The sequence below is a fragment of the Triturus cristatus genome, chromosome 11 (genome assembly GCF_964204655.1).
Source record: "Triturus cristatus chromosome 11, aTriCri1.1, whole genome shotgun sequence".
NCBI classification, from domain to species: Eukaryota; Metazoa; Chordata; class Amphibia; order Caudata; family Salamandridae; genus Triturus; species Triturus cristatus.
In genome coordinates this window covers 654518887-654541525 of record NC_140594.1, presented here as the reverse complement: position 1 = coordinate 654541525, position 22639 = coordinate 654518887, and the positions used below count along the sequence as shown (strand labels likewise).

At 49.4% G+C, this 22639-nt stretch overlaps 1 protein-coding gene across 1 annotated transcript in view; it reads right to left on the bottom strand.

The window, feature by feature from the left end:
- The window catches only part of UBXN7 (UBX domain protein 7), a 485766-nt gene that overhangs the window by 303880 nt on the left and 159247 nt on the right, over positions 1 to 22639 (bottom strand). Inside the window, exon 4 of the mRNA XM_085634185.1 lies at positions 19201 to 19266. Coding sequence (XP_085490311.1) covers positions 19201 to 19266 — 66 coding nt within the window. The remainder of the gene's footprint in view (positions 1 to 19200; positions 19267 to 22639) is intronic.

Sequence of the window (22639 nt, the reverse complement as noted above, 5' to 3'; positions counted from 1 at the left end):
CCCTGTACACGAGTATACCCCAACAACCAACACTGGAAGTCGTAGAGAACATCATTCTACAAAGAGAATGGGATTTCATCACCCCTCAACACTTCGTTATGGAATGTGCTGAATTGGCCCTTACAGAAAACTTCTCAGTACGAACAGACCATCTACCATCAAATAACAGGAACTTCGATGGGGAGCACTTTTGCCCCCAGTATGGCCTGTTTGTACGTCCAACAATTTGAGGATGACTTCATTAACAATCCGGTGAACCCGTTTCTGAGTCACCTCAAGATTTGGAAACGGTACATAGATGATGTACTTATTGTATGGAGTGGAACAGAGGAGGATGCAACAGCTTTCATACACTGGGTCAACTCTCAAGACAGACATCTCAAGTTAAAACCAAAGGAAATGATGGACGGAGTGTTGAAAATTGCAAGCACTCACCCCCAGTCAACTGATCTGGGTTTAATCCATCACCGTTCTTTAGCCCACTCTGCCACCCCAGTTCAGACATGGCCATATGCAAATCAGTCTGACCCTGTGCCTCATGGGAACAGTCCAGCCCGAACTGCCAAGCCATGTCTTCCCTGGACCGGAAACAAACTTCCTAGGACCGGTTTCTGGCATTTCAGCCGTCTTCAGCCAGGCTTGCTTGAATCCAGTGGCAAAGTGAGCAATTTTCAACACTCCGTCCATCATTTCCTTTGGTTTTTGCTTTGTTCGCCATAAGTTGGCAGGGTATGCTCAGACGTGAGTCCCTTGCTCACTTTGCCACTGGATTCAAGCAAGCCTGGCTGAAGACGGCTGAAATGCCAGAAACCGGTCCTAGGAAGTTTGTTTCCGGTCCAGGGAAGACATGGCTTGGCAGTTCGGGCTGGACTGTTCCCATGAGGCACAGGGTCAGACTGATTTGCATATGGCCATGTCTGAACTGGGGTGGCAGAGTGGGCTAAAGAACGGTGATGGATTAAACCCAGATCAGTTGACTGGGGGTGAGTGCTTGCAATGTTCAACACTCCGTCCATCATTTCCTTTGGTTAGACATCTCAAGTTCACACATTCCATCAACAAGGACCATGCTGTCTTTCTGAACTTGGATATTACACTCACCAATAGGGGGGTAACAACCAAGGTCCACAATAAACCCACAGACAGGAACAGCTTACTTCTATATGAAAGTTACCACCCGAAAGCCCTCAGACAGAACCTACCGGTAGGTCAGTTCCTCCGGATAAGAAGAAATTGCTCTGAAAAAGATACCTACAAAGAACAGGTGAAACCCCTCGAGAACAAACTCATCGCACGCCACTACCCAAGAAAGATGGTAAGAAGGGCAAATAAAAGAGCAAGTAACAACCCTAGAGAAGCACTGTTGGAGGATGTTGAGCAAGTAAAAACAAATAGACCAGTATGTGTTACCACATTCACACCAGCATCGAATTTAATTCAAAAAATCATCAAAAGGAGATGGCATATACTAAACAGCGCCGGGAAACAATGGGAAACCCCCCTTTTTGCATTCAAACGCAACAGAAACCTACGGGACGAGCTGGTACATGCCCAGATGACTACAATGGAGGACACTGAACAACCTAGGCTCTGGGACCAACCACGTGTAGTAGGTCACTTCGCCTGTGGTATGTGCAACTCATGCAACCTCACCAAGAACACCAAAGAGGTAGACATAGGCACTGGCAAACCCTGGCAACTTAGAACATTCAGTAACTGCAACACGGAGAACGTTGTGTATCTTCTAACGTGTCCCTGCACGCTTCAGTATGTGGGAATGACGACTAGGAACATAAGAACCCGCATCAATGAACATCGAAGCACGATCAGGTGCAAAAAAACTAACACCAAGTTGACTCGGCATTTCTCCGAAAAAAACCACAAAGAAACAGACCTCAGTTGGACTATACTGGAGGTTATGAAAAAATGCAAGTCTGACCTCACCAGAGATCCACATTTCAGAGAGCAACGATGGGTCTACCGCCTCCGCTCCCATGAGAAGGGCCTCAATGATGACATCCCCTGGCTACAGCTTACACGATAAAAAGGACAATGAACTTGAAATATACCATCTCTTGACCATGATATGAAAAATGTTTATGCCCAGACTCATGTTAAATGCACGGTCCGGGCACATACACAAAAGTATAGATACCATTGCCACCAATACCACAGCAATCCTCAAGTGCCTCCTTCTACACTTCATACGATACGATCCCTCGCGCGCCACCACTCCTCAGTGTCAAGGTGACTACAGACGCCCGGCGCGCGCATGACTAGCCCTGTGCCACCTCTTAAAAATACAGTATAGATACGTTTTGCTATACCAACCACGGTGGCCACATTACCATCCACACCTCCTGATGGCTCATAAGTAAAAGTTTAGCCCGTTACGCCATATGTTGTACAGAGGAAAGTTGCGGCAGTTTAAGTATGCATGTGCTTATATATACATTCTTATGATAAAATGCTCAATTGCTCTTCTTCAATCTATGGATGATGAGATAGTGGGACTGAATGGAGCATAAATGACATGTGGGACATACACGCTTTAATTTGCTTGAGAATGACTGGCTCTGTATTACAGATCACTTGGAATGCTATACAAAGGGCCTTGTACTCATTGCGGCGCTTTATTGGCTATCAGTGTATTTTTCTTAGGATGGCAGTGGCCGATTTATGCTTGGGAATGTTCATCGCACAGAGGAGAATTGCGGTTATTTGATCATATAAGCATCCATACGATAGAAGGGATTTGCCTTCCTCAAGCGGCTCACCACTACGTGCACACACTGCTCACCCTTAACGTTCGGAGCTTCCACCATTATACACGCTCCAGCATGCGACCACCACAACCTCTGTCTCCATGCCAACCAGCCACGCTCCAGTACAGATTGACATCACCTTATGAGATCATCATCAGGGCAACCACGCCTGCCGTATTGCAACGAAGGCAAACAAGGCACTCTTTTCCTACAATGCTACCACCGCACGGGCACTAACAATGCATGTGTTTCCATGCCAACAACATAGCCTCGAGTAAGTTTTGATTAAATTCATTTGATCTCGGCATCTGGGCCAAACAACACCCCCTGCCGCATTTCAACCAATTAGAGCAGGCATAATAATTCTGCACACTGCTCACCCAATAAAACCTCCCCTTTCTCTCTCCATCCCCTGGCACACCCTCGCCTGCTCGGGCCTTTCGGCACCGCCCCTCCGCTAATAAACGCTCACCCGCCTCTCAGCGAATAAGGCTCGCTTCTTCGAGAATTACACACGCCTACAACCGACATCTTTTCTCCAGGCGGTGGGAGTCCGGGACACCGGGAAACGCTCACATGTTAACACTGAACGCGAGTTACTTCAATTACTTCAATTAAGCACCCATGATCAACCTATAAAAACGCCGACCACTCCCTGCCATTTCTACATTCGGAAGGACCGGGAGCGGACGTACAGGTTTCGGGACGCGTCGATCACATGTTACAGTAAGAGTGTGCTTGAACTGAAAGGCTGTGGAGTGTGTGGATATGTGTACATATGTGTATATGCTCACTCATCCCATGAGATTTAAATAGATCACTACTTAGTTCGCTTTGGGAGATTCCTCTCAAACAAAAAACGCTTTCATCAAGAGTGTGGTTTTTTCATGTTTTCTTTTACAGAGGAGACATAACTGTGGATCCCCTCCGCCCTTCCCCCATGGGACAAGTTGTCCATTTAACTAGGGTAAGCCTGGTGGCGGCACCACCTGCCACCACCGTCAAAGTTTCACCCAAGTGTACACAATTAGAGTGCCACGAAGTCACGTACACACCATTTGTCACGCTTAGAAATCAATGCATGCATTGTCTTTCTTCCTTTTTCCTTACAGGTACAAATGACCCAGCGAGTTGCATCATTATCTCCCATATTTTTTATTTTAGGCTTCACCTTTGGAAGCAGTTCAAAACGGTGAAGTGTGACCATCGCCACACTCTTGCAGTGGTAACATCTTACCAACATTGGTAAGAACGGAGCCCCCCTTTTCTTACTTCTAGGTCCTGATGAATGCCATGGACCCAATTAGGCCGCTTGGGCAGAAACATGTCGACCATCCACTAGACGGTTGGGAACAATAATCACCCCAATCACCGTCACATTTACATTTTAATATCATATAGTTTTCATTTCACATTAAAAAACGCCTCTGACTACTATAATGATTTTTAACCTCACTCACATAGTCACGGGCCCCCACTTAGAAGTGCATCCTTGTCGTCAAGTGTATGCCCGCCCTCCATCAAACGAAGGTTTTGGAGGGCGAGGACTGGTCAATGATGAAGCATGACACCAGGTGGTGTGTGAGACCAGTCCGTAACTTTTTGTGAGATGCCCACACTCACGACGTTCTTGTAACTCGTTTGGGTTATCACACTAGGAGCAGCTCTTTTGTGGTAAACATTTAGTATTGGAGGCTGCTAGCTCCTAGAACCCCACGCCTCTTGTTCCCTCCTCCACACACCCAGTGGAGTATCCTTGTGATTAGGTGTAGAGATTGCACTGCCAGGGCCACTCGGGCAGCTGGGTGCAGGGTGCTTTTGAGCATTCGGGCGCTCAATTGATTTCAATGGGAAATCTCCGGTTTAGAAAAAGACTGCAAGCTCGGGGACGAAGATTCTTCAGGTGCCACCACCACTTCGGGATTGGGATTGGGATTGGGCACAGGGGGCCACAGGGCGCCGGGGTGCCTTTTGGAGTCAGGAACTCTTACCCTCTGGTGATTGCGGTTGGGGGGGGAGGGGCGGGGGCACCTGGTTCTGAGGCTGCAGGCTTCTTCAGGAGTGTCAGGGAGGTCCTTGGGTGCCGGACTCGGGGTCACAGTCGCCGTGGGGTCATCCTCGTGGTCTTTGTTCACTCCGGCACAGGCCAGGCTTGGCTGGTGCAGAGTGTGCTGGGTTCGCGGTTTCGGGCTGCTGCCAGGGATTAGAAGTAGATTTTGAGTAGAGCCTCTACTCATGGTAGTCCCAGGGGGCTTAGAGTCAAAAGGTAGCCAGGTCCTCCGGGGTTTGTGAGGTTGCTGGACACAAGAGATGCCGGGCAGGAGCAGGTTCGGCAGGCCGGTAGGCCGGTAGGGCTGGGGCCAAAGCAGTTGATGTCTTCCTCTTCTTAGCAGCTGCAGGGCAGGTCTTCTTTCTTCTAGCTCTTCTTCAGATTTCGGAATCTGGAATAGGAAGGTTCAGGGTGACCCTAAATACTAGATTTAGGGGCGTTACAGGTAAGTGAAGGGCAGGGACCAATGGGTCCCTGTCCTGGGGTGGGTACACCCCCTATCCTGCCTCTCTCCTGTGGGAGGGGGCAGTAGCCTAATCCTGATTGGGCAGGGCTCCCCATCTTCAAGATGGCAAGAGTCCGGGGATGTGCTTCACCTCGCCTCCCCCACCTGAGGGGTGGGGTGGGCAGGCTGGCACATCCCCTGTCCTTATTTGGGGTTTCCGGCCAAGCTTCCCACCCGAGTGGGGGGTTGCAGTGGCCTGGGGAAGCTCACAGAGGCGGCATGCCTTTGAAGCTTCTCCCTGCCCATCCTGGGGGAGGAGATTTAGAACCTCGACCAGGATGTGCATTGTTGTAGACCCAGGAGAGCAGGGGATCTCCTACCCAGGGGTCCAGCAACATGTCTGCTGTGTGGCAGCCTAAGCAGCCTCAGAACAGACGTGGATTGTAGGTTAGGTTTCAGGGGGCCTCTCTAAGATGCCCTCTATGGTGCTTGGTACATTAAATCCCACACTGGCATCAGTGTGGATTTAATGTGCTGAGCAGTTTGATACCAAACTTCCGTCTTCAGTGCTGCCATTATGGTGTTGTGGAGTTCGTGTTTGACAAGCTTCCAGCACCATGTACTCTTAAATGGCAGCACTGCACTTACAGGTCCCAGGAATGTACCTGGGTACTGTAGGGGCACAGGGCTCCTGCCTCTGTGCCCACACCACTGGCATAGGGCACCCAGCTAGAGGGTTGGCTGATGTATGCCAGGGCAGTGTAGTATGTGGGCATGGCACACAGGGATGTGTGCCATGTCGTCTCTCTGTTTTGTCTTGTACCCAGACACTCAGCCTGCCAGGGCAGTGTGTGTGTGTGTGTGTGTGTGTGTTAGGGTACAGGGCCTCTAAGGGTGGCACAATGAGTGCTGCAGCCCTTAGATGCCTTCCCTGGTCACAAGGCCCTGGGTACCTAGGGTACCACTTACCAGGGGCTGACATGTGGCCAGGGTTTGCCAATTTGGTTTTGAGGTTTTTGTTTAGGGAAGGAACATAGGCCCAGGGCACCTGATTGACTGAGTGTGCCCTGGACTCCTGCCAAAGTACATTCAGCAATTCAGCAAAAAGTGGGGGCATACCATGCAAGAAAGATGGCACTTTCTCACACACTGATACTGCTTTATGTCTCAAAGTCGCTGTGAATGACCCTGGACTCTGCAGTGGTTTAGAAGCAACAGACGTATACACTTTCTTGTTTGATGGGTTGAGATGTGGCACAAGAGAGGCCGATGAACTTTTCAACTGGCATGTTGTTAATCGACGTATCACTGTCTATAATGAAGGTTATGGGGCAACAGTTGACCTTCATCGTGATCTTGGGGCAATGTCCAAATTAGTTTTGTTACTTTGTTTGGTGGTTTGCTTTTTTCACAGTTTTTTCCTTGCAAGCAGCCAGACCAGCATGTGCCAGTCATTCGATGCAAGCACATCCATCTTCCTTACTGGTGCTCAATGATGACAAGCCTCTGTAGGATGAACTTGACAAGGATCAACTTAGTCTGGTTTGTACTCGTCAAAACTGATGCCGCATTTTTGTTTTGTGGGCGTGGCGAGAAGGCTTCTGGAACTTTCTAGTGTTCATTTTCTCTTTTTGCTGTGATGTAGTTAGTTTCTCTTTCGCTTTGCAAAACGTTATGAAGTGGTTCTTTTTACAGCAGCCATCGCACATTTGTCCCATGGCTGGACATCTGTCTGTGTGAATATGAGATTCCAGATTGGAAACACAACTGTAGGAAGCTGGGTACTTGCTGCAGTACCCCCTCCCACTTTTTGGCTGGTATTTGATGCATCTTTGACTGAAGTGTACTCTGTTCCTGCTAACCAGGTGCCCAGTACCAGTTTTCTTTCCCTAAAAATGTACAATTGTTTACTCAATTGGCAAAACCTTTCGCACCCTAAGTCCCTATTAAATGGTACCCCTGGTACCTAGGGCATAAGGCAGTGGTTCCCAAACTTTTCTGACCCGCGGCTGCCTTGGCCTATTGGCTACGGCTCCCCTTTATGTTTCTTTTTTTTGGTGGGTAGGAGGAAGTAAGGGGGGGGGGGGGGGGGGGGGGGGGGGGGGGATTTAAACCCTGCCTCGGGAGTACCTCAATTTTTCTCCCTGAAAATAATTGGGATGTAGCTGATGACGGTATTATAATCATAGATGTAACAAAATAAAAATATAACAGTTGTTTAATAAAAAACTTTAATTGGTTAAGTCAGAAACCATACTCTTCCGCTCTGGGGTCTGCAGATGGAATTGTTAAAACTATTTTTTGTTTTAAAAAACAATACAGTGAAAGTGTAGATGGCTTCGCTCTTGATCCTTAGTGAACAGTCCTCCTGTGGGAACTGTGAGGATTCCGATTCCAGCTATAATTTTTGTGCCAAAGCCAAGTTTCATGCCAACAGGGGTAAATCATCCTGGATGTGTCCAGGAGCTGAATGCCAATATTCGGACACATGCAGGGACACTGCATTCAGGAAGTGAACCTCAGGAATGACCTCTATCAATAGCTTTAATCTACATATACCCATCTCTTTTATACATCTATATACTTTCCATGTACTTATGGATCTATATATTTATCACTTTCTTCTAATTTAGCATATCCAGTGCACCACCCATTTCTCACCCTATAACTCTCTCAATATATCTTCTACCTCAACTTGTTGACTCATCTCAAACTTCTTTCTACTACTCTTTCCAATGCACTACCCTATTTCTCAGCCTATACCTCTATCAATAAATCCTCTACATCCACTCTCTCATTTATCCGAAACCCCATCCCACTACTATGATCCCCAAAATAACCCTCTCTACTCTCCCATACTCTACCCCTGCTTGCATCATCCGACACCTCTTTTACTATACCGATCCTCCAAAACAAGCATGTCTAAACCCTTCCCTGACTCTTCCCCTCCACATCCCTTATTACTCATCCCAAAGCCTCTGCTATGACCTTCCAAAAAAAGAAAAGTCTAAATCCTTCACTCTTCTATCCCTCCACTATCCTTTTCAATCAAAATAACAGACTAACGTGTTCACTTCTCAAATATCATATTTCACTATACTAATTCACCTCTAATCCTTTACGGGTTCTGGAGTAGCTACTCGCCAATAAACCACTTCAACACCCCATCAGGGTTAACCAGCGCTATATAAATGCAAACATTTTTCCATTTTCTATCCATACCCAACCCTTCTCAATCCAAATAACTGACCAACATATCCACCGCTCAAATTACTTTCATATTTCACTATACTAATTCAACACTAATCATTATGGGTTCAGAAGTAGTGTGCTACTCGCCAAAAAAGCAATTCAAAACCCCATCAGGGGTACCAAACGCTATATAAATACAACCCTCTTTTCCCTCTATCCCGCCGCTACCCTTCTCTATCCAAATAACTGACCAACATATCCACCACTCAAATTACTTTCATATTTCACTATAATAATTCACCACTAATCCTTTATGGGTTTCCGGTGTAGCATGCTACTCGCCAAAAAACCCACAATGCTTCAACACCCCATCAGGGGTAACAAGCACTATTTAAAAACAAACCTTGTTCCCTCTTCTATCCTTACGCTATCCTTCTGAATCCAAATAATTGACTAACCTATCCACCACTTAAATCACTTTCATATTTCACTATACTAATTCAAAACTAATCCTTTTGGGTTCTGGAGTAGTGTGCTGCTTCGTCAGGGGTAGTAAGCACTATATAAATGCAATTACAATAGTCCCTACACTGTAGGAACGGCACCTTATTGCGTTTATTTTGTACGGGCTATGCAAGCCTCCCCAAGGAGAGGTTGTTAATGTTCAAACTTTATACGCCAACTCTGGATTTCTGGAAATGTGTACGTAGAAGTAAACATCCTGCTCGAGGTAACAACCACTGGTTTGCATGCATCCCTCTTTCAGAGGCCTCCTAGACACGTGGTCTATGGGACGTACAGTCAGATAGCTGAGCAAATAGGTCTCTGATCTGGATAGTGCAAAAAGAGGGATTACATTTTGAGGGTTTGGACATACTTCTAGGGTTATTTCTTTCATCAATTTTGTCAACACTACTGTGGCCTTCCGGACTGAGGACTAGATTTAGATACATGCTAGGATAACAGAAATAACTGTTGCACATGGAAGGTAAACACACTAACCATTTTGTGTGTTCCAGTGCAGCTATGGAGAGGAGCAGTTCTTTGGTTACATTGTAGGTAGCAATGATGAGAAATGCTGACTTGTGTTCAACACTCACTGGAAGGAAGGAACCAGGTGCTTGCCCTAGATCCAGTTGGTTATCAGCTGCACAAAGTAATAGCTATGGCAGTGGAAGCGAGGTGATGGGAAAGGAGGTACAGTGTTGAGTGGTGAAACTGGCAGAAATAGGAGTTTAGAGGTAACTGAAATGATTGGTTAATCATATGACTGCGTGGTGGGGAATATTCAAATGTTTGTGGGAGTAACATGTGACTCGTTGAGAGTATGGAGTGGAACAAGGTTGCACGGCTATTGGGATGACAAATGACTATCTGGAATAACTAGAAGCCAGGTGTGCGGCTGAAGTTAAACAGACTAGTTGGCTTAGGAGACTAAATGAAGTGACTTCTTGAGTGGTATATTAAGTGACTTCTTGAGAGGAAAATTAAAGTGACTTGTTGATGAGGGTTAATGGAGTGATTGGCTAAGGGGGCAACCAGCCAAGGGTGATACTGGTGCATCATGGCCGGCAGAGCAGGGTAACTGGAGTAATTGTGAGGTAATAAGTTCTTCAGGGTGATTCTGGTTAAAATTGCATTCTGGTTCAAATGGCTTCAGAAACAATTTAAGACAAGATATGTAATATTTTGTTGGATAACTGGATGCAACAGGTTGAAAATGGTTAATGCATGGACTGCTCTGGTACCCTGGTCAATTCTCACATGGTTGGGGTCCTTTACAGAAACTTCCCAATTCCTCTTCGCCCCAAGATCCTCTGAGGTGGTATTAGCCCGCTGAAATGGATTTGTCTGCATACACTTGCTGTCAAAGACCTCAGTCACAACAGAGTCTGGGTTGAGGAGGCAGTAGCTACTCCCAATCCGATGGCAGAATACACACATTGGGAGACCCTAGTCTGAAATTAACAATTCACTAGTGGTGATCACATACAGAGTAGGAGCATCTTAACATAGTCTACATCTTTATGGTAGGGTGAACATAGATACAGTCTGGAAGAAACACCACACGGTCTGTCTGGGAACCCTGAGGCGTGAAACATGTATACAAGATTATAGGAACCACTGAGCAACTAAAGTTCTATTGGTCTTGTTTGTTTTTAATCTTGTAACCAATCCTAAAAGAAAAAAGCAAGTGCATGTTAGGTTTCAGAAAAGCCATGTTTTTAGCCTCCTACGGAACTGGTTATGGCCCGTGATCATGCAGAGCTGTAATGGGAGTTCATTCCAGAAGGCAAGAGCCAGATGAGAAAATGATCTACCGGCATTCCTGGCGGTACAAATCCTTACGGGAGTTAGAAGAAGTTTAGTTTCTGACCTGAGCGTCCTGTTAGGTAAGTACCAGGTGAGGTTTTTTTGGCAAGGTAACTTGGCCCATATCCATACATGGTCTTATTTACCAGACTGATTACCTTGAAATGGATTAGCTTCCTGATGGGAAGCCAGTGAAGAGCTCTCAGACTCGGTGCAGACTGGTACCGTGATGGAAGATTTGGCACCAGCCTGGCTGCAGTGTTCTGCAAGACTCAGAGTCTGGAATAGAGCTCTTCAATTAATGAAAGCCAACAGGGCATTTCCGTAGTCAAGCCTACCTATGATTAGACCCTGGACAAGCAGTTTCCTTGTTTCTATTGGGATCCATTTAAAGATCTTAAGTAAGCTACGCATTAGTACGTAGCCGGTACTCATCATATGATTTACATGATCTTTCATACACAGCAGATTGTTGCTCTTTACTCCAAGATTCCGCATCATGGGTTTAGAAGATGGACAGGGGCCAAGGCACTGAGGCCACCAGTCGTTTGACCAGAATTCACGTGCCTTCCCGAAGAGGATGACCTCAGTCTTACTGGCATTAAATTGGAGATGGTTGGTTGGCATCCAGTTATTAATATGAGTCGTGCAGCTTTTAAATCAGAGTCTAGTGTTGGTTGGATTTGGACCAAGTGTGATCAGTAGCTGGGTATCGTTAGCGTATGACACTACATCGAACCCATAGGATCTGATTACCTTGGCCAAGGGTGCAACATAGAGACTGAAGTAAAAGCGCCACCTCTCTCTCTCTCTCTCTGAGTGAAGGGCCTGCTGGGCACTGCTGGGTCCACCTAGCATGGAGCTGAACCAAATGATAAAGCCTGCCACCTAGGTGAGTGAGGGGACAAAATCCACATTTTGGGATGCCATGAATAAATATGAATGCTATACATTAGGACACTGCGTATGGTGCACCTCTGATTTGAACCTCACATGACTTACAGACAGAGGTAATACTTTGGAACGTCATATTGTTTGATTTCTTTATGTACTGAGAAGGAGAATATGTGACAGATCAATTAAAACCTTCTAGCTCCGGGGAGGAGCCTAGCGCGCATCCAAGATGGTCGCGTGAGCACAGGGCTCCCCGGACCCTCTCTGCTCCTCGGAATCTATCCTGATAATATCCTGACGTGGCTTATGGAATCTGGGAGATAAAGACCAGCTGAGCATATATCTCTTTTCAAAACTCAAATCGGACCTGGGAATCCTGAGTTGTCGCCGTCGGAACTTTTGGGACCCACCCGACGGAGGTGACCGGGGTGAAGGTGACCCGAGGGGCCGGGCTGCAATTGAACAACAGCGGCTTCAGCGCGGTGCCAGTTGCCGATCCACCACTTTCGGTTTCGGTTTTGCACTTCAGGAGACCGGCAGGGGGGTGCGCTCGGGGTGGCGAGGTGCTTCCTGGGCCTCTGAATGAGGTTTTCTTTCACCTGCTACTAGAGTGCCTATCGCCTCGGACCCCCTCTACCGACATTTTGTGGTCTTCTTGCTGGTGCCCTTACACCTCTTGATTGGGTGTCCCCTTGAGTGACCGTGTTCACATGGGGGGCAAAGGGGGTCCCGAGGGCCGCAAGACCAAGGCTTCCCTCCGCGGGGGAGCAGTCCAGAGCAATAACATGGACCGATACACCCAGGGCAGGGGGCCCTCTGGCGCTGCTGGCCCCCCCTCGGATGCTGCGGAGGGAGGCGCGACCGTCTCTACGGAACTATCCCTGCAGGACATTATGGGCGCCATTGAGGGCATTAGGGAAACCATCGCGACGCAATATGAGGCCCTTGCCCGTAAGATTGACACTGTCGCGATTGATGTCACCCTGATCCGGGCCGACCTCTCCAAAACTAACGAGAGGGTCCAGGCTCTCGACACACGGACCTCCACCCTCGGTGCGGAGGTGTCGGATCTGCGGGCCGCGCTTGGAGACATCAGGGTGGTCAACGATCATATGGCCCGGCGGCTTGAGGACTTCGAGGGACGGGCCCGACGCAACAACATCCGCGTCATAGGTGTACCGGAGTCCTCTGACGGCCGCCCGGTTGACCTTGTGGTCGAGGAACTTATCCTGAAGCAGTTGTCCCCGGCTGGCCTAAGTAAGTTCTTTGCCGTGGAGCGGGCCCATCGAGTTCCGGGCGGTCGGCCACGGCCGGGGGCCCCCCCGAGGCCTATCGTGGCCAAACTGTTCCACTACAGGGACCGCAACGCTATTCTGCAGGCCTCACGGACCCACGGCCCGGTTCGTCATGAGAACTCGACCATCAATTTTTATCCGGACTTCACGCAACTGGTCCAGAAACAACGGATGGGATTCCAAGGGGTGAAGCGTCGTCTCCGCGAGCTGGGCCTAAAGTATTCGATGCTCTACCCTGCAAAACTCCGAGTGGAACATGGTGATCGGACAGCCTTTTTTGACTCTCCCGTGGCTGCAAGTGACTGGCTGGACTCTCTGCCGGACGGAGGTGGCCGTCCCGGACCCTCTGCGGGCACCGCGGGTGACGGGTCCCCTCTAGAATGACTTTTGGTCCTTGATTTTGCCGTTTTGCACTGTACAGTCGGGTCTTATTTCACTTGCATATTGTGTTTAACCAGGACCAGTGCGGGGGGCGGGCGGGGACGGGTCCCTTACCTCCTCTGGGGTCTTTTCGTAGAATGGGGTTAGAGGGGCGACAGGCACACTGCAAGTTGGGGGGGTTTTTTGGCCCGCAGGGGTGCAGGGTGGGGGGAGTTGGTCCTGGGGTGGGGTTGGGGGGGAGGTGGGGTTGTTTTGCTGTGTGTTTTTTGTTTACAGGGCGAGGTACTGATTTTTGTCCACATTTGGGAACTGTGCTGCAGGCTGGGGGACCCTTGATCTATTGGGGGGGATGGGTTGAGGCTTATGTCATGGAACGTCAATGGGTTGGGGGACCGTATCAAGCGGGGTGTAGTACTGCAATATTTGCGTCGTTTGACTCCTGATGTGGTGTTTCTCCAGGAGACGCATCTGGTTGGTAATGTTTGTCATGCAATGAACAGGAGGGGATACCGCCTCGTGGCCCATTCTGGCTTCACAACTGGTTCCAGGGGGGTGGGCATTCTCCTGCGAACCTCACTTCCGGTGGAGATCACTAAGATAGTCTCGGATGACAGAGGGCGCTACGTGTGCTTGATTGGGAGGTGGGAGGGGCAGCCCCTTGCCCTGGTTTCAGTTTACGTCCCCCCGGGCCTCCAGAACTCCACCTTCACTGACTTGGGTCGAATGCTGCTTGACCTTCCGGACAGCCTCCTGCTCATGGGCGGGGACTTTAATTCTGTGGTTTCGGGTGAACTGGATCGTCACCCACCAAGGACCCTCCCCGCTGCCCAGGCATGGCTGGGTGGGATGCTGGATACTTTCGGCCTGGTGGATAGTTGGAGATTAATGCATCCGACCCAATGTCAATTCACCTTTCACTCGGGGGCGCATGGGAGTCTCTCTAGGTTAGACTACTTCCTTATGCCCGCGGCGCAGACTGGTCGGATTCGTGAGGTCAGGCACCTGGCGCGGGGTATCTCCGACCATTCTCCGCTGTGGCTTCTTTTCGACACCGGGCCGCGGTCTGCAGGGCGGATCGCTCCCATTAACCCATGGTACCTGCGAGACCCTACGACTCGTGACAGCCTGGTCAAGGCTATGGACCAATACTTCCTGGATAACGAGGGGTCGGTGTCGTCTGCAATGTCCCCGTGGGAAGCCTTTAAAACCGTGATCCGCGGACACGCCCTTTCCCAGATAGTGGTGGCTAAGAGGGTCAAGAGTGAGGCAGTGGTGAGGCTGGAGACTGACATAGTGGGGCTGGAGTCGGCCTTGGAGGCGAATGTCACTCCGGACGGGCTCCATGCCCTCAGCCTGAAACAGTTTGAGTATAGGTCCCTGGCGCGGCCAAAACTATGTATAGGGAGCAGCAGGGTCGACTGTACGATGCCGGGGACAAGGCGGGAAAGTTGATCGCGTGGCTGGACAGGAAGGAGAGAGTGAATCGTGTGGTCCCGGAGTTGCGTGCTGCGGATGGTGTGTGTGTGACGGAGCCTGACGAGATTGTGGAATGTTTTGCCGACCACCTCCGGGCTGTATACTCCCCAGTGACTGACAGGGATGAGGACGACTCTCGCCTTCTTTTGAGGGATATCGCCTTGCCCGGCCTGTCCGTTGAAGACCGTGAGCGGCTGGACGCCCCCTTGTCGGCGGATGAAATAGCGACCGCGATCCGCTCCCTTCGCTCGGGCAAGGCTATGGGTCCCAACGGTCTGCCCATTGAGCTATATAAATTGCGCCCTGACAAGCTTGCGCCCTTCCTCAGTCGCATGTTCCGTGAGTCTCTGGCGGCGGGTTCCCTCCCGGCCGACCAGCGTTTGGCCACGATAGTCGTTATCCCCAAGGAGGACAAGCCGCGAGACCGCTGTACTTCTTACCGGCCTATTTCACTGCTAAATGCGGAGCCTAAGGTCCTGGCGAAAGTCCTTGCCAATAGTCTGTTGAGCGTCGTGTGCGATCTTATTCATCCGGACCAATGCGGATTCATCCCGCATCGTAACACCGCTCTTAACTTGCGGCGTCTTCACGGCGCCCTTGCCAGGGCGGAGCTCCTCTCCGAACCGGCCGTGCTGGTTTCTTTGGATGCCACGATGGCTTTTGACACCATCGAGTGGCCATTCCTCTGGGCTGTCTTGGCTAAGTTTGGCTTTGGGGAAGGATTTATTGGCTGGGTGAAGCTTCTTTACACGGGACCCATGGCTCAGGTGGTGGTGAATGGGCGGGTCTCTCGGCCCTTTGCCCTCGGCAGGGGCACGAGGCAGGGATGCCCTTTGTCCCCTTTGCTCTTTGCTCTCGCCCTGGAGCCACTCGCGGCTTGGCTCCGCTGGGAGCCCTCGCTTAGAGGGATCCGGTGGGCCCCGGGCTTTGAGGATCGGGTTTCGCTGTATGCGGACGATATTCTCCTATATCTCACCTCACCGCGGCAGTCGCTCAACGTCCTCTTTGACGTTTTGACTTCCTTTGGGAATAATTCGGGCCTCACGATCAATTGGTCTAAATCCTGCGTCTATCCGATCTCCGGTGGTCCTCCTCTCCTGCCGCCTCGGCTTCCGATCCAGGTATCTCTGAGCGGCTTTAAGTACCTGGGGATATACGTTTCGCTGGACCCGGTGGCTCGCTATGAGCAGAATCTCCTGCGTCCGCTTCGGCGATTGCGAGAGGACACGGCCCGGTGGTGCAGGCTGCCCCTGTCCCCGCTGGGTCGGGCCGCGCTGTTCAAAATGATGTCCCTTCCCAGGTTCCTCTATGCACTCCAGAATTCCTTCGACGTCATCCCAGTGGCCTACTTTCGGGAGGTGGAGAGCCTGCAGAGGAGATTGGTGTGGGACGGGCGGGCGCGTATTGCTCTTGCTAAGCTTACTCTCCCCTGGTACGACGGGGGCATCGCGCTTCCCGACATTCGCAGGTATTATTGGGCCGCGCAGCTTTCGGCCATCAACCATGCCACGTATGCGCCTGGCCTGAATCCGGCGTATGAGATGGACAAGTTCCTGCTTCCCGGCGGGGACTATAACAGGGCGCTTTACTCCCGCTCGGCTGGCCGGACCCTTACGGGTCCTACTAAGATTGCGGTGCGGACCTGGAGGGCTGCCACTACGGCCACGGGCTGGAGTGAGCGACTGACATGTGCTACTCCTTTGTTTGCCTCCGATCGCCTGGGGAGCCTCTGGACTACGAAGGGGTTTGACCAGTGGGATACGATTGGTATCAGCAAAGTGGGAGACCTGTGGCATAAGGGCGCGGTTAAGACTTTCGCGGCTCTTCAGGCCGAATATGAGCTTACGGACAGGGAGTTCTTCCGCTATGCCCAAGTTCGACACGCCCTGCTTTCAGTCTTTGGAGAGGGGACCAAGATCCCGGTTTCCTCGCCCCTCGAGGACCGCATACTTGACGGACATGTCCCTGACAGTACTATTTCTTTAATTTATAAGAAACTGATTAATCATCGGGCTGACCTCTTGGTGCGCCTTCGGGAGGCTTGGATGGGGGTTGGGGTGGAATTGGACGACGAGGACTGGCAGTCTGCACTGTCGTCCCCCAAGGAGGTCGCCATTCCGGCCCGTCTCCGGTTGGTACAGCTTAAGATTCTTCACCGGGTGTATGTGACGGGTCCTCGCTTAGTCTCGATGGGATATTCCGATGATGGGCTCTGTAAGCGGGGTTGTGGGCTCAGCGCCACCTTTCTCCATATCCTGTGGGAGTGCCGCGAGGTGGCGGACTACTGGCGCCGGGTACATACGGTTATGGGACAGGTCACTGGGGTTGTGCTGCTGCCGGAGGTGCGTCGCTGTGTCCTGAATGTGTGGGAGCCCAATGATTATAGCGCAGCTCAGACTCGGTGGGCGGCCCTGGGGAACATGATTGCCAAGAGAGATATAGCACAGCTTTGGGGTGCCCAGCGGCCGCCCACCGTGTCAGTATGGAAGGAGAATATGGACTGGTGTATGTTCAGGGAGAAGACTGTGTATGTTGCCCGTGGTAAGCCGGGGGCATGGGGCAGAATCTGGGGGCAATGGAATGCATATCGCGGGGGTATCTGTACGCCCCCCCTGGTGGACACCGATATCGCCATGTCCCCCTGACCCTTGACGGTTCCGGGCACCTTTTGGAATGACTACATATGGACGTTCGTTTCCTTTGGCCCCCCCCCCCCGTCCCCAGCCTCCCGGTACTCCTTCCTTTCGCGTGCTGCTTAATGGTCTGAACTGGAGTTCCCCGGAGGAAGCCTGACCTGCACTGTTTGTCTTTATGCCTCGCCTTTTGTTTTTCTTTTAGTTTTTTGTGTTTGTTGGACTTAAGTCTCCTGTTCCTTTAGAACTATCCGGAGTCACTACGGGGCCGAGCCCCGGGAACCGACTGCAGCTTTGATAAATGTATATTTTATTCTGTACTTAGCGGCCGGCCCTGGTGGTTGTAGGCCCGTGCTTGTAATCGAATTATTGTTCAATAAAAACTTTAAAAAAAAAAAAAAAAAAAAAAAAAAAAAAACCTTCTAGCTCCCATTTGTTATCCAAGATATGTTAATTCCTGCGTACAGGGTGTTTCCATGGTCTAGTCTACAAGTGATGAGGGCATGGATGATATTTTCTGCTGTGCTAGAATTAGATTAGTGCTAAAAAATAGTGAAATGAGCGTAGGATTGCTAAAAATTAATAAAAGCAATCATATCGGAGTGGTTCCTTTTATTCACACTTTTAGTAAACAATGCTGCTGCCATTATATTGGTCTACATTATGGTTACAATTCATATGTGTGTACTAGATTAGGATTCCGATTTTAAATACATTTTTAAGTCCATCTCTCATGTTCTAGTGTTCTTGAGTATGTAATTTTTAATGAAAGAAGGTGTGGGATTTCACGACCTATCCTTACAACGGCTCGTGGAATTAATTATTACCTGAAACACATCTCGCTCAAATATTGCTCAGTGGTTTGTGGAATGGTTGCAGTACATCTGATTCAGGTTAGCATATTGACCAAGTCCTTGGTGCCAGAGGGTCTAGAAAACCTCTGTTTCTAGAGAAATCAAGAAAACGTATCAAAGGCAGAACGGCTCCATAAAGCCATATGGAATACACATATGGATACATTTATACACAGATTAACAGTTGGATTTGCCAATGCTCATTTCTAACACATAATTCTACTGTTGAAACTGGAGCTTGTCCACATTTGGTAGTTCATTTTGCACCAAAATTCTTGTCAGACCATCTGGAGTATAGGGTTTACAGATTGTTGTCTGCTATTACATAGATTAGAATACACATGCTACATACTATATAGACTCCAAGCAAAATAAGCAGACTCCTATTGCTTAACAAAATGCACGAAATGTGAAATGAGGCTGCTACTTCAGCTGAGGAAATTCAAATCCCACATTAAAACAAACTAGGTCAGTAGAAAGAAGAGCTACGATTGCTTTTTGTAAATACGGCAAGGAACACTGAGCATTTCCAAAACCAAAATGAGAAAAAAGTCACAATGAGGGACATGCTCTAATTATGTCTGAATGCACAGCACAGACTCCACATGAATAGCGGAGAGTGAATCTTAGCAGTGTAGAGATGATAGATGCATACCATCACAGCTTCCTCCTTCGCGGAGGTCTACATTTAACCTGAGGTCAGGTCAGCATCGAATCAGCAGTCAAGTTTTCTTTTTTCTCCATGCTTTGTAAGACGTCAGATGCAGTTGTTCATTCAAAATATCTCCTCACTTATGGCCCGTCTACCCTCTAAAGTAAAACAACTGCATGCAAAAACACTGAAAATGAGGAAGGAAGTGGAGAAGGGTTAATTCGTAGAATCTTTAGGGTTACATACTTACTGGTTTCTGTCTGAAAGTCCCTGAAGCCATCAAAAATTGAACGAGCTGGGCGACGTCTTTTTGGAGCTAGAACAAAATATTTAAAAAATGAAAATGGTCACCTTATGTACATTTAACAACGTATGTGTGAATCAATAATTTTACAACCACTTTTGATTGGTAGAGAAGAGAGAAGCAATGTGGGGTCAGATGTATAACAAAAAAACAAAAGTCCATTACTGCTTACGCCAATAAGCGTGTTATTTTCATAAGTCTAAGAGATTACGTTAACATCCAGTTACATACATACACATTACAATTGCAAAGAAATTAGTTAATAATTCATACCCCCTCCCCTTCACTGTTATGTCACCAGGGAGTTTCATGATTTCATAATGTACCAATCGAATGATCAGGGTTTAAGGCTTGCAGAATACAAGGATAGGAGTGAAAGCCCAAAATTAGGACACACTACACCTTTCATTTGTCAGACACTTTCACACTGCAAAAGCACCATATGAAAACTTGTCCATCAGTGGAGGTCAGAGAAAAGCAAGTAGACCCACCTGGATGAACAACTTTCTTACTATCGGTAATGCATTATCTGGTACAGACACGGTATAGCCGCGGATTCCTTAACTTTTGAATTCTCCCCAGGAAGCAGACTGGAGCCTTAAACTTTTCAGCAGTACCTCTGCAGGCCGGCAGACGGTGCCATAGGACTCAGTGATACCATCGACTCCGGTTGTGAAGCCAGTGGAGTCATAATGTAGGAAGCTGGCTCTGTATATACTATACCTGGGTTTTGTCCTCGACTCCACACTCTACATGACCAAGCAAGTAAACGCCGTCTCATCCTCCTGCATCAACACCCTCTGCAATCCCCACCGACACAAGAAAAACAGTCACCCAGGCCCTCGTCAGCAGCAGGCTGGACTACGGAAACGCCCTCTATGCGGGAACCCCGGCCAAACTGCTGAAACGACTACAACGCATACAGAACGCCTCGGCCCGCCTGATTCTCAACGTCCCTCGACACAGCCACATCACACCCCACCTGAGAGACCTGCACTGGCTGCCCGTCAACAAGGGGATCACCTTCAAGCTCCTCACCCACGCACACAATGCACTCCACGACACCAGACCAGCATACCTCAGACACCTCACCTTCTACACCCCGAACCGCCAGCTCAGCTCCGCCGACCACACCCTTGCCCCCATCCCCTGCGTCCGAAGAGCGACCTCCAGCAGCAGATCGTTCTCCTACCTCGCCGCCAAGACCTGGAACACCTTCCCCATCCTCCTGAGGCAGACCCAAGACCTACTAACCTTCAGGAGGCTACTCAAGACCTGGCTGTTCGAGCAGTAGCAGCACCCCCCCCCCCCCCCCCAGTGCCTTGAGACCCTCACGAGTGAGTAGTGCGCTCTACAAATTCCTTGATTGATTGACCAAAGTGAAGTATAGTGGGCAGAGAGTCCAGTGGAACCCAAAAGGTAGGCAGAGGCAAAGTAGATAGGACCTCACTCTCTATTTAAGGTAGTGTGGTCGAGCAGTAAGGCTTTATCAGAGGACATTGTTAAGCATTTGTTGTACACACTAAGTCAGCAAATTAATTCACAATCTCAAAGACTGAACTTCAGACGAATTGTTTTTGTATAAAAATATTCTTTTAGTTATTTTATTTTCTTGAACCAAGCAAGCCTGGCACAGGTAAGCAATTAATACTTTACAGTAGTAATGCAGTTTATAAATAGTTTGAATTGAAATTGTAAATACACTTTGATTTGATTACAGTAGTGTTACTGATAATGCAATGCTTTTCAGAATACAGTACATATACTTTGTATAGCATTTTCTGTAAGATTGCAGGTAAGTTACTTTTGAGATGACTTTTTTTTTTTACACAGTGCACAATGCTTGGATACTGCACTGGGACATTTCCTGAAAACAGTAAAGTAAAAGCGTTTTTGTTAGTTAGTAAAGAATTTCCTAAGGTTTTCCAACTTTTCATAGAAAAACAGTCAATGTTATCCTATGGAGGAAAATGGTGTTATAGGTTCGAAGGCAAGTACTTTGTTGTGGGAGTTTGGTATTCTGGGGTTAGACTCAGGGGTCCCCCAGGGTCAAGGATGCGCTCTTGTTACACCCTCAGCGACACTAGGGCAGCCGGGTGCAGAGTGCTGAGGCCCAATATTATCCAATGGGGGCCTAGGGTTGGTGGCTGCTGACTAACAGGTCACTGGGTTGTGGGAGCAAAGCTCCTGGACTTTAACTCAGAGCAAATGGGGGATTAGGCCAGCACAAAAGATGCACCCTCAGCGGCACTGGGGTGGCTGGGTGCAAAGTACTGTTTTGGCATCGGAAGCCCTGTAGCTTTCAATGGGGAGTCTCCGGTTTGCAAATGCACTGCAGGCTCGGGGACGAAGGTCTTCTGGGTGCGACCACCACTTGGAGAGGTAAGTTGGGATCTTGGGGGTTGGTTAGGCACCGTTAGTTGGGCCACCCAAGCATGGGGTGTCGGATGGGGGTGCCTTTTAGGGTCGGATCTTCGTACCAGCTCCTGGTCGCGGTTGGGGGGACCTTCCGGTTTGAGGCTACAGGCGTCGGCTAGAGGCTTGCGAAAGGTCAGGGGTCACCGGACCTCAGGTAAGGATCGCCTGGAGACCTCCTCTTGGTGTTTGGCCACTCGAACTCTGGCCGTGGGTGTAGGGTGCAGAGTGGTGCAGACCCGCAGATCTTTGCGGAGAGGGAGTCTATTTGAACAAATCCGGTGTTCACGGGAGACAGAGTCTTTGGGCTTGAAGGCAGGCAGGTCCTCCGGGTTCCTTGAGGTTGCAGGACACACCAGGATTTAGCTGGAGCAGGTTCGAGGTGGGGAAAGGCCGGTAGGACTGGGGCCATGTCAGTGGGCATCCTCCTCTTGTTAGCTTTGGCACAGCTGTTTGGTCCTTTTCTTCTTGTAGTTTCTAGTCTGACTTCTTGGTCCAGGGCTGCCCCCTAAATACTGTATTTAGGGTGCGTTTTAGGGATCTCGAGGTCAGTAGCCACTGGAGCAGTGAGCACCATCCCCAATACGGATTGGGGAGCGCCTGCCATCTGCAAGATGGTGGGCACTGATGAGTGGGCTTCACCACGCCTCGCCCACCTGAGGGGTGGGATTGGCAGAGGTGGGCACACCTTATGGCCTGGCTAATTTTTCCCACCAAAATAGGAGGAGAGACAGGAAGGGGGCTTGCTCCTGATAGCAGGAGGCTGTAGGCCGCATTACAAAGGCTGCCAGGCCTTTGAAGCTCCCCTGCCACAGATGCTTGAACACCTCCACCCAGGAAAGGCTTTGTTTCTGGGCTCAGGGAGCGAAGGCTCCCATCCTAGGGGTCCAGAAACATGTCTCGTGTTGGCAGGCTGGTGTTTACGCGTCAGGGAACCCACCAGAGGAAGGTCGTTTTTCAGGGGGCATCT